The sequence below is a fragment of the Scyliorhinus torazame genome, chromosome 10 (genome assembly GCF_047496885.1).
Source record: "Scyliorhinus torazame isolate Kashiwa2021f chromosome 10, sScyTor2.1, whole genome shotgun sequence".
Lineage (NCBI taxonomy): Eukaryota > Metazoa > Chordata > Chondrichthyes > Carcharhiniformes > Scyliorhinidae > Scyliorhinus > Scyliorhinus torazame.
This window is the reverse complement of record NC_092716.1, coordinates 32,951,307-32,967,498: the sequence shown is the minus strand read 5'-3', so window position 1 is coordinate 32,967,498 and position 16,192 is coordinate 32,951,307. Positions and strand designations below refer to the sequence as shown.

At 47.1% G+C, this 16,192-nt stretch overlaps 1 protein-coding gene across 2 annotated transcripts in view; it reads left to right on the top strand.

Moving 5' to 3' along the window:
* The window catches only part of cmip (c-Maf inducing protein), a 281,360-nt gene that overhangs the window by 243,239 nt on the left and 21,929 nt on the right, over positions 1 to 16,192 (top strand). For both annotated transcript variants that reach the window (XM_072517927.1, XM_072517928.1), the window contains exons 15-17: positions 3,414 to 3,530; positions 7,442 to 7,582; positions 9,405 to 9,452. In XM_072517927.1, coding sequence (XP_072374028.1) covers positions 3,414 to 3,530; positions 7,442 to 7,582; positions 9,405 to 9,452 — 306 coding nt within the window. The remainder of the gene's footprint in view (positions 1 to 3,413; positions 3,531 to 7,441; positions 7,583 to 9,404; positions 9,453 to 16,192) is intronic.

Sequence of the window (16,192 nt, the reverse complement as noted above, 5' to 3'; positions counted from 1 at the left end):
AGGTCATCGGGCTGCCTTCTTGCTTCAAGGGAGAAAAGGCACAACCCTCCGTTCCTTTCCTGATCTGTATCACCACACATGTTTGGCTGATGTCCTCGATTATATAAAGTTTGAAGAGGCTACGCCAGCAAAGTCAAACTCCAATTATGCGCTTGGAGTTCTGTAACAGCTGTATTCAATTTCTGATCCTTGGCCTTCCAATGAGAATACCAGCAGGCAGGAGAGTTGGAATTGTCAGCAGCGTCCAAAGGTATACTGGTTTATTGTAGCCATGTTCATAGAATCCATACAATGCTAAAGATGGCCATTCAGCCCATTGAGTCTGCACCAACCCTCCGAAAGAACACTGAACCCAAGCCCAATTCCCGCCCTATCCCAGTTGCCCCTCAACCTAACCTGCACATCTTTGGAAACTACAGGGCAATTTAGCATGGCCAATCCACCACATCTTTGTACTGTGCGAGGAAAGCGGGCATCCAGAGCAACCCAAGCAGACAAAGGGAGAATGTGTAAACTCCACACAGACAGTCACCCAAGGCTAGAATTGAACCCGGGTCCCTGGTGCATTTTCTGGGATCTGTTTAGACAGTGCTGTGGTTGGCATTGCTTGCTTGATTTTGACTGTGGAGTGGCTGAGCAGCCAGAGGGTGTAGTCCACCAGATCGTGCCAAGGGGACCGGGCTTCATTCCTTGCCTCTGTGGAGACCCCGGGGCAGTGTATGCTGCAATATTGGACAGCCCAGGGCCCAGGCTGCCGATAGGTAGAGGGGTGAGGGATGGGCCTGCTCTGAAAGGGAAAAGGGTAACACGTGAGACAGAAACCCACCTTCATTTTAAGCAGTCTGCAGGAACACTCCTACTCCTGGCTTCATAAAAAATAAAAGCTTATTTTTAGCCCATTGTTACCCTAAAATGGCAATTGGTATCCTCTGTGTATCATAGAAATGTATTAAACTGAAATAAGTGGTCTCTTTGGCCACCCAATGGTGAGATCCATTTTTGATAGTAGGGGTGTGACAGCTAACATAAATGGAGTGAGGGCAGCATGGTGGCGCAGTGGTTAGCACTGCTGCCTCATGGCGCTGAGGACCCAGGATCGATCGCAGCCCCGGGTCAGTGTTTGTGTGGAGTTTGCACATTCTTCCCGTGTCTGCGTGGGTCTCACCCCCAAAACCCAAAGATGTGCAGGGTAGATAGATTGGCCACGCTAAATTGCCCTCTAATTGGAAAAAAAAGAATTGGGTATTCTAAATATATTTTTAAAAACGTAAATGGAGTGGTAAGCCATTTTCTGGACCACAAAGACCCATTTTACATCAGTTAAATGCTGACCCTCAGATTGGGGTCTGGTCTAGAACAACAGACATTTGCACTTATTTAACTATCAGGAGCTCTCATTCTGGCTAAGGATTGCAATTGTACAGGCCTACATCAGGGAACAGAACTCGTGCTTCGTATTTTATCTACACCATGGTTGCCCTGCTTAGTCTCCACAAAATGCTTATTATCATAGCTACCACTATCCTATATCTGAAGGCTGAACAACTGTATGTAGTTGTTTCGTGGCAGACTCAATAACATCCCAACCCCCATTGAGCTTCTGCCCAACTGAATAAAATAATGTAATTATTCCTCGGGTTTTAGACTGGCAACAGCTCCAAACTGGTTTCTGTGCTAGGAGGTATTAAGTTACCTGAAGATGCATGGCTGATACCAGCCTACAGCAAATATCTGCTTTTATGACCAAGACCCACACAAAGAATGAAGAGTGAGAAACATTACTTGGCCTGTAATTTGAGTAAATAACTTTACATTGTGGCTTGCACTTTGTCCTCGAGCTGAAAATTCACAACAACAAAAAATTCAAATCTGTAGCTGTATTATAACGAGAAGCTTGAGGGGCAGAAGCTCAGTAGATAAAGGGGGCCATTGTGTTTGTTATCACGGGCAAGTTCCAGTGATGCTTTCACATAACGTCACTCATGTCTGAACTTGATTTGAACCATTTGGAGTCCGCAATCAATATCTGGCGGAACCAAGTGAGCCTACTCCGGCTTCACCGCTGGGATTCCTGGAATTATCCTGATTAGGCCAGGTGAAGGAGACCGGGTAAGGCGCTGTTACATAATGCGATTGTTCTGTTTCCCCTGTGAGAAAGATTCAGTCAACACCCTTTTCAGCTAGGGACAGGTTATACTGATCTGTTTTATCTTTGCTCATGGTCAAATTTTCTTGCCTGCAGATAGCGACACAGAACTTTACACGTTGTAAATGGCTTCAGTTAGCAAGATAGAAATGACATTATTGAGTGAGAAAATGAAAATGTATTTTTTCAGTAAAGCATTTTCCTCTCTATTTGGGTTTAACCTGAGGAGGGAGCTGTGCTCCGAAAGCTAGTGACATCAAAACAAACCTGTTGGACTTTAACCTGGTGTAGTAAGACTTCTTACTGTGCTCACCCCAGTCCAACACCAGCATCTCCACATCATGGGTTTCTGGACAGCAAGCACCATTTCACCATTAAAAGTAAATGCCACTAATGAAAGTCACAACTGCTGCTCCTTCCGTTTCCGTTTCTCTTTCACCCCTGTGGGTGAGGGTGAAAGAGTTGGAGTAGTCAGATCATGTGGTGCTCTTGCCTTCCGTCTGGGCCTCTTTGATGAAGCTCCGCTGAGATTAAAAAGTTCCAGTATAGGAATAAGACATGAAACCAGCAGCTCTTGTTGTATGGCACACATACCATTGCATAGCCCAGCTCATTATCTCTGGATTATACGGTTGGAATTTAATGCCCTTCCCCGAGACAGGTTCAGTGGTGGAGGGCATTTAATTGTGTGGGGGGGAGAGGGATGGTACTCCACCATCGCCTTCCTGGTCTGCCCCAATCAAGTCTGAGGCCTGAGGTGGGAAAGCACATGGACAGCCTTCCCACCCCTTTGCCCATTGAGGCCCTTAAGTGGGCAATTAATGCCAAGTAAAGGGCTCACCCCATCGTTGTTGGTATCCACCCAGCAGGAGGTGAGGACTCCCCCTATGGGAAGTCCCAAATGGCTTCAAGGGCAATCCCTCAGTGTCTCCCTCCATCACTTACCTGTGGCCTTGGTTCCTTGCCGTTCCCAGGCTTTGGTGGGTGCATTGCTGGTAGCAACCATTGCCTCCCCAATGGCACTGCTGAGCACAGCTGCTAGCTTCTGATTGGGTGACAACTCAGAGGTTGGGATATTCTGCCAATGCCCAGATTGGCACTTTGTGCAGCAGGTCTTCCCGAAAGTAGGCAGCGCAAGGTTCCTGCAGGTTGTCTACCCATAGAGTCCTATTAAAAACCAATAAAATGACAGATATTTGTGTGTGTGCGTCTGTTGTAATATATTGCTTGTCTCACAAGTACAGTCATATATTGTTTTTCTCCTCAGGTGCACATTTTAATGGGTTCCTGCTATAAGACAAAGAAGTTCCTGTTATCGTTGGCTGAGAATAAACTGGGGCCCTGTATGTTGCTGGCTTTGAGAGGAAACCAAACAATGGTTGAGGTAAGCCTCGGGCATGGGTTTCTAACCTCATGATTGATTTACTCTGCATGCATCCGAGCTGCAAGTTGCAGTTGTCACAGGCATTATTGCATTTTATACGTGTACCTTCGTTTCACAATATGGTTAAAAAGAAAGGTAAACCTTTCAGTCCCCCACCCCTTGTTCCCTGGCAGTTTGAAGGGCGAACCATGTAAAGCGCCGTAGAAAGATCCCGCCAGTAGTTAATGGTAATCCATCTGCGCTGCGGAAAAACTCCCTGCGCAGGTTGGGTGGATGGGGGCGCGTCTCATGTGAATGTTGAGTTCTCGGTCCTTACTAGAGTCGACACAATGTGAAGCTATATTGATGTCAATTATTGAAGAGGGCCAAAATGTCCAGACAGTTTGTGGCTGGTAATAATTGGAATAAGCATTCTTTTACTTTCTAATTTATTTTTTTGGGAGTGGGGAAGAGACTTTCTGTTTTGCGCACTCTATGTCTATATTTGAAGTAAAACCTTCTGGACTAGAAGGCTGTACTGTTGTGGACTTATCTCCCTTATCTTTCGTTTCCTATTTAAAATTTAAGCGTAGCCAATTTTTTGTTTTTCCTTGGTGCCATGAGGCAGCAGTGAGAACCACTGCGCCACCGTGCTGTCCCCAACTATCTCCCTTAACAACAGTGGCAGTTAAATCTTAAATGGTGCCAACAACAGAATAGTCGCTGTGTTGAAATCCAAGTTGGGACATTTTTGTCCCCAATGGCTATCATTAAATACATTATAATCGGTCATCGACAGTGAATCAAAATGCTGTAATTCAATTGGAGGGTTTCTGATGACAAAAGTAAACGGAACAAGTGACACTCCGCTTGCACATAAATGTTACATTTTTATTGTAAGATACATAAACATTGACAAATGGAGAGATGCTAGCATGAAAGGCATACGACTGTAGATTTTAAATGTAGTGCAAATGTTTACAAAACTACTTGCAGCCTCACGGCGCCGAGGTCCCAGGTTCGATCCCGGCTCTGGGACACTGTATCACTGCAGTGAGTTCACTGCCAAAAGTTTGTTTCTGTGAGTAATGCATGTGGTTCGATATACTTCAGAAGCCTGTTTAAAAAGATTGTTTGCTTAATGGTCAAGCAAGGTAATATAATGTAAAATGTGAACACTGGCCTGTTCAAGAGCTGCTCAAGGGAGCGTCATTGACAGTTCCAGTTCGAAGGGAAAGGTGGACACACAGCTGACATTAGCAGTTCCTCTCATTATAATTGCTCGCTGTCAAAGCCTATTTTAAAATGTCTCTGTGGGCACCAATTTATATACTTGGGACCAGGAATTGGCTGCATCTGATTGAAGTAGGAAGGACAAAAGTTACAGTGACAGCAGCCCTGAAGTTAGATTAAGTAGTTTTTAAAAAATAAATTTAGAGTACCCAATTCATTTTTCCAATTAAGGGGCAATTTAGCACGGCCAATTCACCTACCCTGCACATCTTCTGTGTTGTGGGGTCGAAACCCACACAAACACGGGGAGAATGTGCAAACTCCACACGGACAGTGTACCAGAGCCGGGATCGAACCTGGGGCTGCAAGTAGTATTTTAAACATTTGCACTACATTTTAAAATCTACAGTCGTATGCCTTTCATGCTAACATCTCTCCATTTGTCAATGTTTATGTATCTTACAATAAAAATGCAACATTTATGTGCATTTCCTAATAATTATGACGTACTGCTTTTCTATTTCATTATAACAAGTTTATTTTGGGTTAACGTATTGCAAATGGTTGGCTCAATGCAAATTTGGACCAAAACATCTATTTTATAAATAGAGAACAAGTTTAAAAATTTGAAAGTAAAAGTGGAAAAGCCCTGGAGAATACCTTCTCAACGCAGTCGTCACAATGATGCCTTTAAAAAACAAAGTCCCCGCTTTTAATTGCTCCTTCCTTGGTGGAAATTATTTCAGCTGCCTAAACTCTGGAATTCCCTCTCAAAACCTTTCAACGACTCTACCTCTATCTCCTCTTTTAAGATGTTCCTTAAAGTTTCCTTTTTGACCAAGCTTTTGGTCATCTGCTCTAACTTCTCATTATGTGGCACAGTGTTAAATTGATTTGATAACAGTCCTCTCAAGCAACTTAAGACGTTTTACTACATTATATACAGTACGAAGTCTTACAACACCAGGTTAAAGTCCAACAGGTTTGTTTCGATGTCACTAGCTTTCGGAGCGCTGCTCCTTCCTCAGGTGTTGTAAGACTTCGTACTGTGCTCACCCCAGTCCAACGCCGGCATCTCCACATCATACATTATATACACCAGGGGCGGGATTCTGTGATCCTGAGGCAAAATGTTGACGTCGTCGGAAACGCCGCCGCGTTACTTGACGGCGTCAACATGGCCTCAGGATCAGCAATTCTGGCCCCTACAGGGGGCCAGCACAGCACTGGAGCGGTTCGCGCCGCTCCAGCTGCTGATCCCAGCGTGAACTGGGAGCCGTGGGATCCGCGCATGCGCAGTGGCACCGGCGCTAACGCGCACATGCGCAGTAGCTTCCTTCAAAGCGCCGGCCCCGACGCAACATGGCACAGGACTACAGGGGCCGGCGCGGAAGAAATGAGGCCGGCAGCCAGAGAGGCTGGCCCGCCGATCGGTGGGCACCGATGGCGGGCCAGGCTACATCGGAGGCCCCTCCCGGAGTCATACCCCCCCCCCCCCCCCCAGGCTGCCCCCCGACCCTTCCACGCCGAGTTCCCGCCGGTTGAGAGCAGGAGAGGACGGCGCCGGCAGGACTTGGGTTTTTCACGACGGGCGCTCGGCCCATCGCGGGCCGAGAATCGGTGGGCCGGCCGCGTAGAGTGGCCCCCGACCACTGCCGTGCCAACCACGCCAGCACCAATGGCGCTGATCACATGTTGGCGTCGGGGTGCCGTGGCGCGATTAGCGGGGATTCTCCGGCCCAGCCCCGGGCTGAGAGAATCCCGCCCCATAGAAATGCATCTCACAGACTTGACTTTGCACCGTTCTCTGGTTGGCCTCCAGTTTACTTCACGTAGCAACAATTAATCTTTTGTGTCTTTAAACGAATACAGCTCCACCTATGAATAATACATTCTCTGTTGCGTGGTACAGCACTCCTCTATCATCTGACATTCTCTCAGCAACACCATGGGCAATCAATTAGTAAATAGGCAGAAAAATATGTCACTGATGACCTACTTGAAAGATGTTGTGATAAAGCCAGGGGAGTCCAACTAGCTTCTTAAAAGTCCTTTATTTCAGTAACAGCATCATACATGCACAGGGCCCGGTTCCCTTTCACCGGGTCCTCATTCCTTTTTAGCTGGCTCTACAGCTGCCTGCCTTTTATACCAGTGCTGGGTTAGCTCATTCCAATTGAACACTGGGAACAATCATCCCCAGGTGGATGAGCCCTGTGCAGGTTATTACAGATGTGTTCACATTCCCAAGTATTTTGTTGGAAGAATGCGGGTGAAAGATTAATTTGTGTGTATAAAATGAGGGCGAACCTTTCCAAAACCGGGTGGTGACGTCTCGTGTCCGAGGTGCGCCCAATGTTCAATGGCTGCCATGTTAAACTGGGAAACTTTTAATTTCAAATGGTGCCCACCCGAAACGAGCATTAAGCTGATTATTTATGTGGCTCGGGCTTGTAGAAGCCTCCCCAAGAATCCTTAAAGTGACTGTGAAGAAAAGGCCCTAAAACAAAGAGAACTCTTGCCTTTAGTGGATCACTCCCCCCACCCCAGTAATTTTCCCAACACAGTGGGAACGCAGCCGGAGAATTGCCCCCATTGTATGTTTGAGGACTGGTATATTGTGAAGTTCCATTGTCAGTAAGATGGGATACTTTATATTTAAATTGAAAACATTCTTTCAATTTCTACCACAACACTAGATCCTATGTTTGATGCTTGAATACAACATCATAGACAACAATGACACACAGCTTCAAATTATCTCCACGTTGGAAAGCACAGATGTTGGAAAGAAAATGTATGAACTGCTCTGTGACAGGCAAAGGGAGCTTAAAGAGCTGGTAAGTCTTTAATACATGGCATTCTCTACTTATTTCTAGCGTCACCACCGTCAAATCTCAACTGAAGCCATTAGACCGACAGACTGCTGCTGTGTCTTTTCCAATTCTGCTCAGCAATTTTGTTTCTGGGAATTGCCCAAAAAATTCCCTTGACTTGCTGCGCTCCATTTGGGGAAGTTTGAGGAGTTCTACTGTCTATCATTTGATGTTCAATTGTGGACGGTCTGCAAGGCTGACTGATGTGGCAAATTGAAATGTGGCACTGGTTTATTCTTCTGAGGCTTTGAAGCTGAGCCGAAGGAGCTTTACTCTGCGTCGGACATCAATGCAACAGAGGCTGTGGCTTCAATCCTAAAATGTCATTCTTTATCATTGCTCATCTCAATAACGGTGCCGCGTTACAGTTCACTCGGGAAGTCCAAGTTGCTATGGCAACAGGCACTTTGCACGCTGTAGCCTGGAGCTATAGATAGTTGAGACTCCCAATTTCCTTTCCATCACATGGCTGCGCAGGAATTTCTCCTGCTCTTACTGCTGCCATCGGCATCTGTAGGAAGGATTTGCCGGTTGATATGCAACCTGTTGGGCTGTATTACCAATGCACCTTCCTTGACCATCAGATTCTGAACCTGCAGTTTGTGGCTCAGAGGCAGGGTCACAACTCACTGCCGTCACGATGATTGTCTAACCACATGGTAGTTAACATCTGCCTTAATTAAGTGCTCTTTCAGGCCGGGATTTTCCTGGATATCGGTAAAGGCTGATGCCAGGCAGGAAAAGCGGCGGCCGCCGGCAATGGCAGCTTTTTCTGACCTATAGTCTGGGACTCGGGGAGGTGGTTGGGTGGGGGGGCGGTTTCCACGATGTGTCGCGGCCTCTAATTTTCCCATCCCTCCAGCAACTTAGAAACTGGAGAATCCGAGGTACCATTTTTAAAGGCCGATCCAGCACACAGCGAGCAAACCAGTTAAACCGAGCACCCCCTAGCACTGCCCTAGGCACGCCCCTGGTGCTACACTGGTACTACCCTGGCAGCGCCTGGATTCGACCTAGGCAATACCTGGGCATGAGCCCGCCCCCCGAGTGCTGCACTCACCTGAGCTCCCCTGGGAGGTCGGCCTGCCAGCTGCATGCCTTTGAGGTCAATTGTGGCACACACCATTCTTCCGTCACGCCGCCGTGCATGGATTATTTGACAGTGGGTGGGGCCCCATAATGACATGTTAATTTATTCAAATGAGGGGTCAATTGCGTTGAGTGTTCATGCCAACCAACATAAAGCGCAACATTGCACTTCTCGTGATATTTTCCACCCCCCTCCCCAACCGTCCGACGTGAATAGGAGTGGAAAATCCCAGGCACGGTCTCTAATGCCAAGGGCACAAGTTGTAGAATTGCTACAGAACCATAGAGTCACTACAGTGCAAAAAGAGGCCATTCGGCCCATCGAGTCTGCACTCTGAAAGAGCACCCCACCGAGGCCCACTCCCCCACCCTATCCCCATAACACCACCTGACCTGCACACCTTTGGACTGTGGGAGGAAACTGGAGTACCCGGAGGAAACCCACACAGACACTGGGACGAAGTGCAAACTCCACACAGGCAGTCACCAAGGCCAGAATTGAACCCAGGTCCTTGGCACTGTGAGGCAGCAGTGCTGACCTCTATGCCACTGTGATGCCCCATATATTGCAAATAGTGAGGTAGGGTGAGGAAAGTTTAATAGTGGCGTGTTCAAAATGACTTGTGTGTTTAAAGGAGGTGAAATTGTCTCTGACATATAAATGCCCCTCATTCATGTGAATTCTTTGTGCTTGCAGCAAAGGAAGGGTGGACCCACACGACTAACACTGCCATCCAAATCCACAGTAAGTTGCAATTTAAACTGATGTTTTCCGTACGTAATTATGCTTACCCCAGTGTCATCAATCAACCACAAATGGGCCCTCCCTTATTCTGTTTCCGTAGCTTCTAGATTAGTATTGAGCGCAGTTTGTAACTCTCAGCCCTGAACTCATTTAAGGGAGCTTTTAACGTAGCCGCCCTGGTGGAAAAGTGGCAGCACCTCCTGTTTTTATTTGTGGAATTGTGATCCTGGTTAAAGGATAAATATTGGCCAGAAAGAACTTCCTTCCTTTTCACCCCTTCTCCCCAGCTGAGAGGACAAATGCCGAATGTGTAAAAACAGCCCCACCAGCAGTGTAGCGCAGCCACAGCGCTCCATTGAAGCATTAGCCTATGTACTGGCCCCAAGTCTTTGAGGTAGAGTCAGACTTGAGCTCTCAGCATTCTGGATTAGGTGAGTGTATTCTACTGAGCTCAAACCAACCCCTGAAAGAGGAAATCTGAAGAAAAAAACACATTTGAAGCAGAGGACATAGATTCTTTCAATATTTGGATTTGGACTTATTGCCACGTGTACTGAGGTGCAGTGAAAAGTATTGTTCTGCAGACAGTCCAGACAGATCGTTCCATACATGAAAACCATAGGACAGACAATAAATACACAATGTAAATATGTGGAGCTAGCAGCAGATAGGCAATTGAGTGGATTGCTTGTGTGGAAATAAATACCGTCAATTTCAATGTAGTAACATCCGACGCTTTCTTCCGAGTGCATAGTAATTTGGAGCTGAATTTTCCATTTTTAACGCAGAGTGTCGCAGCGGGCGGGAAACGCAGCATCAAAGCTGTTGGCTTCAATGGCGGATTTCGTCGCCATATTGCTAGGATCATAGATAAATAAAACTCCCAAGTGGCGGTCCTGTGATGATAGACTGGAAGCCCGCTCTGTCAGCAATTTAGCTTTTTAAAGATCAGGCCCCATTTTTGAAGACCACCCCCGATTCAGAAAAGTAAACGCACTGCCTGGGCATGACCCTCTTTCTCCCGAGCGATGCACTCATTTGTGCTCCTCTGGCCCGGTCTGCCTGCCAGATGCACACCATGGGACACCAGTCATAATTCACATTGATGTGGATGGATAATGTAATGGGTGGTATCATCATGCGTAGAGGCCCTATAATTATTTATTCTAAAAGGGTTCCCGGTGTTTTTTTAACCTTTAGAGAGTACCCAATTCTATTTTTTCCCAATTAAGGGACAAGCCAATCCACCTACCCTGCACATCTTTGGGTTGTGGGGGTGAGAGCCATGCAGACACGGAGAGAATGTTCAAACTCCACACGGACAGTGACCTGGGGCGAGGATCGAACCCAGGACCTCGGCACTGTGAGGCAGCAGTGCTAACCACTGCACCACAATGCTGCCCAAAGTGTTCCTGATGTTAAACGTCTGGAATCCCGTTAGCTGGGGGAAGGAACAATCGTGACAGGACTTCCCGTCGACAAAAACACGCCTCGGGCATCTCGCAAGATTTTGCGCTCCTCTCGCCATTCACGGTCAATGCGAGCGGGAGCTCACAATCCTGGCGTTGGAGCGGGAACTCCCTGTCTAATGTTCGTCAATAGTCTGAGGCCAATGAGAGAAATTGTAGAATCCCCTTTGCTCACTGAGATTGACTAATTCAGCATTGTTCGATGAGCCTACGGTCATCTTGATCTGTATGATTCAGCACAGTGTCATGCAGTATAATTGCACATTGAGTCACCAGGGGCTGACGTATTTTGAGGTGGTTGCTGTAATCATCCCCCGCTGCCTATCATTTTTTTTTGTTTTTTCTCTGTCAGCCATTCTCTTTGAAGTCCTTTTTCTGCAAAAACGTACTTGGAAAAAATTTGAAACCTCACGCCCCAGTTTATTTCCAAATCTTATGGAAAACAAACATGAAATGACTGGGATGGCCTGAGGGAAGATGCCCTTTGAACGATGAATCAGGCTGATGCATGTTGAGACATTCTCAGCACAGGCTCCGATTATGACATCTTAGGAATTGTAGGCACGGATGTTGTTACTTCATCTCAGCTGACGGTTAAACTTTTACGAAGAATATTATTTATACAGGCAAAGCATTCTCAGAGAGGCTAAAGTTTTCTTGTAAAAGTGAGTCTATCTCGGTACATTAAGACTCAAAAGACAATTGCATAATCCTGTTGTGAAATATGTAATTTTTAAATGCCTTTTTAATGTCTTTTTCAAACTTTATTTTCAATATTACAAATTTTAGTTTCTGAGAGAAAAATATTTGCAATGGGTAGGTGGATTGGCCTGCCCCTTATTTTTTCATTTCATTGTTTTTTTATTGTTGATAGATTGTCTTCACAGTTCCCAGTTGTAATCCTGATTTGTTGCCTATATAGGAATGTGATATTTTAAGTCAGTGAGGTGACATTGTGCCACAAAAAATTCCAAGGATTCATAAAACTTTAAAGGTAAAAGGACAAATTGGTAAAAGTAATTGTGATCCTAGGTTTTATGGATAGTGGCATACAGCACAAAAGAGGTGAGGTAACACTGAGAACCGGATTCTCTGTTTCTGGGACTAAGTGCTGACGCCGGGACTGAATCGCGAGTTCTACGGCCTCGAAAGCAGCTCCGGTCCTTGAGCATCCTAATGAACTGGCACAGGCACCACGTGGAACTAGTGCAATTCCAACGTATGCTGGAGTGTGACTCGCTGGGGTGGGGATTGCCACTCGAGAGCCTGACAAGCAGGAGCTGTATATAGGCACTCCACTCCCCACACACCAGCCAAGAAGATGACAATGATTGTGCTGGAGCACACCCATCCCGTTGATGGGTTGGCTGGGGCCCGAGGGTACCTAAGGGGGTGGCCTGGGGAGTCACCCCTATGACCTGTCGCGCTAGGTTCACAGTGGGCAGTCAGTGGCGTGTGCAGTCGCAAGGCTGCCTTGCAGGCTGCGACAATAGTGGCCCATGCTCGTCCACCCCGACCCGTGGCCCAGCTCCTGGCTGCCCCTCGCTACTCCCCGTGGCCCTGGCAGAAGCCCCTCGGCCAGCGGCACAGCTGTCTGCACACTATAGACAGTTTCCGTGCCCCCTCTCTCTCCCTCAGCAGCTACAGCACCTGTTTCACGATTATAAATACCACAAGTGAACCTCGCCGTCGGTAATTCCTCCAGACGGATAATTGCAGAGTTGGGCTGGTTAATGATATGCCAATGGCCTTTACTGTACAATCTGCATGCCCATGCCAGCATGCGGCGTGGAACGCATTCACGCCGCTGTTGAGGGATGGCATTCCGTCGGGCGCCTGTCACCGGCCTTAATGTTCAGCTGACTCGCAATTCTTCGCCTGATCACGTTACCCAATGTCGCTGAACGGAAATTCGGCCCTAAATCTATGAGCGTCAGTGGTTTGGTCACTTTAGAATACTGCGTATGGTGTTGAATATCTTATTTTAAGAGAGATGCCAATGTTAATTGTACATACTTCACATCTGTCTTCACCCAAGGAATGAGGAGGTAGATATGAGCTGCACGGTAATACGGTGGTTAGCACTGTTGCTTCACAGCTCCAGGGTCCCAGGTTCGATTCCTCCTTGGATCACTGTCTGTGTGGAGTCTGCACATTCTCCTCGTGTCTGCGTGGATTTCCTCCGTGTGCTTCGGTTTCCTCCCAGACGTCCCAAAAGATATGCTGTTAGGTGAATTGAACATTCTGAATTCTCCCTCAGTGTACCCGAACAGGTGCTGGTGTGTGGCGACTAGGGGATTTTCACAGTAACTTCATTGCGGTGTTAATGTAAGCCTACTTGTGACACTAATAAAGATTATTATTATAACTCGGGGAGAGAGACTGTGAGGTTCTTGAGCAAATTGTCATATGGAGCAACAAAGTATTGAAGATGTTGGCAGGCTTTAAAGTGGACAAATCTCCAGGATGTTGTGGGAGGTGAGGGAGGAGATTGCAGGGGCTCTGACCCAAATTTTTAATTCTCTTCTGGACACGGGTGCCAGAGGACTGGAGAACAGCTAATGTGGTCCCACTAGTTAAGAAAGGTTGTAGAGTAAAGCCAAAATACTACACATTAGTGAATCTCACGTCAGTGGGAGGGAAACTCTTGGAGAAAAGTCTGAAGGAGAGAATTTATCACCACTTCGAGTGGCAAGGTTTGATCCGGAATAGTCAGCATGGCTTTGTCAGAGGGAGGTCATGCCCAACGAATTTGATTGAATTTTTTGAGCATGTGTCCAGGGGTGTAGATGAGGGTAGTGTAGTTGATGTAGTTTACATGGATTTCAGCAAAGCCTTTGACAAGATCCCGCATGGGAGACTTATAAAGAAGGCAAATGTACCTGGGATACTGGGTAACTTGATGAGGTGAATTCACAGCTGGCTGAGCTGTAGGAGACAGAAGGTGATGACAGACGGCTGCTTTGGTGACCGGAAGCCAGTATCCAGTGGCGTACCACAGGGGTCCGTGCTGGGCCCCCTATTGTTTGTCATTTATGTAAACAACATTGATGACTGTGTGCGGGGGTAGGATGACACAAAGATTGGCCAGATGGTTAACAGTGAGGTGGACTGTTTTGGGTTTCAGGAAGGTGTAGACATAATGGTCAAATGGGCAGAAAAATGGCAGATGGAATTTAACCCTGAAAAGTGTGAGGTGATACACCTTGGAAGGAGTAATTTGACAAGCAAATATTCAATGAATGGCCTGACAGTGGGCTGTTCTGAGGAACAAAGGGACCTTGACATGTTGGTCCATAGATCTCTGAAAGCAGATGGCAGGTTAATAGGATGGTGAAAAAGGCATATGGGTTACTTGCCTTTATCAATCGAGGCATAGAATACAAAAGCAGGAAGGTCATGATGGAGCTGTATAGAATTGATAAGGTCACAGCTGGAGTACTGTGTGCAGTTCTGGTCGCCACATTACAGGAAGGATGTGATTGCACTGGAGCGGGTGCAGAGGCGTTTCACCAGGATGTTGCCTGGGACAGAACATTTAAGTTATGAAGAGTGGTTGGACAGGCTTGGGTTGTTTTGCCAGAGCAGAGAAAACTGAAGGGTGACCTGATCGAGGTGTACAAGATTGTAAGGTGCATGAACTGGGTGGATACGGAGCAGCTGTTCCCCTTAGTTGATGGGTCAGTGATGAGGGGACACAAGTTCAAGGTGAGGGGCAGGAGGTTTAGGGGGGATTTGAGGTGGTGACTGTCTGGAATGCACTGCCTGGGAGGACGGTAGATGTGAGCTGCCTCATATCCTTCAAAAAGTGCCTGGGTGAGCATTTGGCACGTCATAACATTCAAGGCTATGGGCCAAGTGCTGGCAAGTGGGATTAGGTAGGCAGATCAGGTGTCTTTCATGCGTCAGTGCAGACTTGATGGGCCGAAGGATCTCTCCTGCTCTGTATTTTCTGTGATCATTCTGGTGTGCATCAACTGGGAGTTCACTTGTGCTCATCTATAGAGAAGAAGACTGAAATTGGGTTTTTTGGTTTAGAGATGCACAATATGAAGTGTGTGTCCTAGTAAATAAAAAACTTGTAGGCGCATAAAGATAATGTTTCAGTTATATCTTTCATTGCCTGGTTATCTTAACCTGTAACAGTCAAGGCCAAGGAGACGATACAGAAGAGATTGTTGAAGCTGATGAGGGAGTTACAACATAAACACGGGCTATTTTCATGCAATTCAGAAGAGTTAAAAATGATGAACAGTTTTGATAAGGAGAAGTGTTTTTAAAAATGTATTTTATTACAAACATGTATCAAAGCAGATTACAGCAAATAAACACACCGGGAAACATACTTCCCAACAATCAACTATACAGTCTGTACAGATTTTATCCCCTTTTTCACCCCCCCCCTCCCCCGCGATGAACAGCTCCTCAAACACTGTCACAAACATCCCCCATCTTTCCTCAAACTCCCCTGAAGAGCACCTCAACTCATTCTTTATCTTCTCTATTCCCAGGACGTCATACAGGTCACCCAACCAACCCCCCGGTGGCGATGCCGACCGTCACTCCAGCAAGATTCGCCGGCGTGCAATCAGAGAGGCGAAGGCCACGGCATCGGCCTTCCTCCTCTCCATGAGTCCGGCTTCTCTGAAACTCCAAATATCGCCACCGTAGGGTCTGGGTCCACTCCCTCCTCCACTATCCTGGCTAAGACCGCGAACACCCCGCCCAGAATCTTCCCAATTTTTTGCAACCCCAAAACATGGCCGCGTGATTCTCTGGCCCCCGCCCACACCTCTCACACTCATCTACATCCCCCTGAAAGAACCCACTCATTCTCACCCTGTGCACCACCTTAAACTGTATCTGGCTCATCCTTGCACAAGAGGAGGTCGCATTTATCCCACGCAGTGCCTCACTCCATACTCCCCAATTGATCTCTCCTCCCAACTCTGCTTCCCATTTCTCCTTGATCTTCACCACTCGCTCGCCTCCCTGCTCCTCCAGCCACTTGTATATATCCCCAATTCTTCCCTCCCCTTCCACATCCAGAAGCAGCAGTCGCTCCAGCAGGGTGTATCCCGGCAACCTAGGGAACCCCCTCCAGACCTTTCGCGCAAAGTCCCTAACCTGCAGATACCTGAACTCACTCCCCCTCGGCAGCTCTACCCTCTCCCTTAGCTCCTCCAGACTGACGAACCCTTCCTCCAAATACAGATCCCTCACCTTGACCAGCCCCACTTGCCTCCACCTCCTTTATACTTTATCCATCCC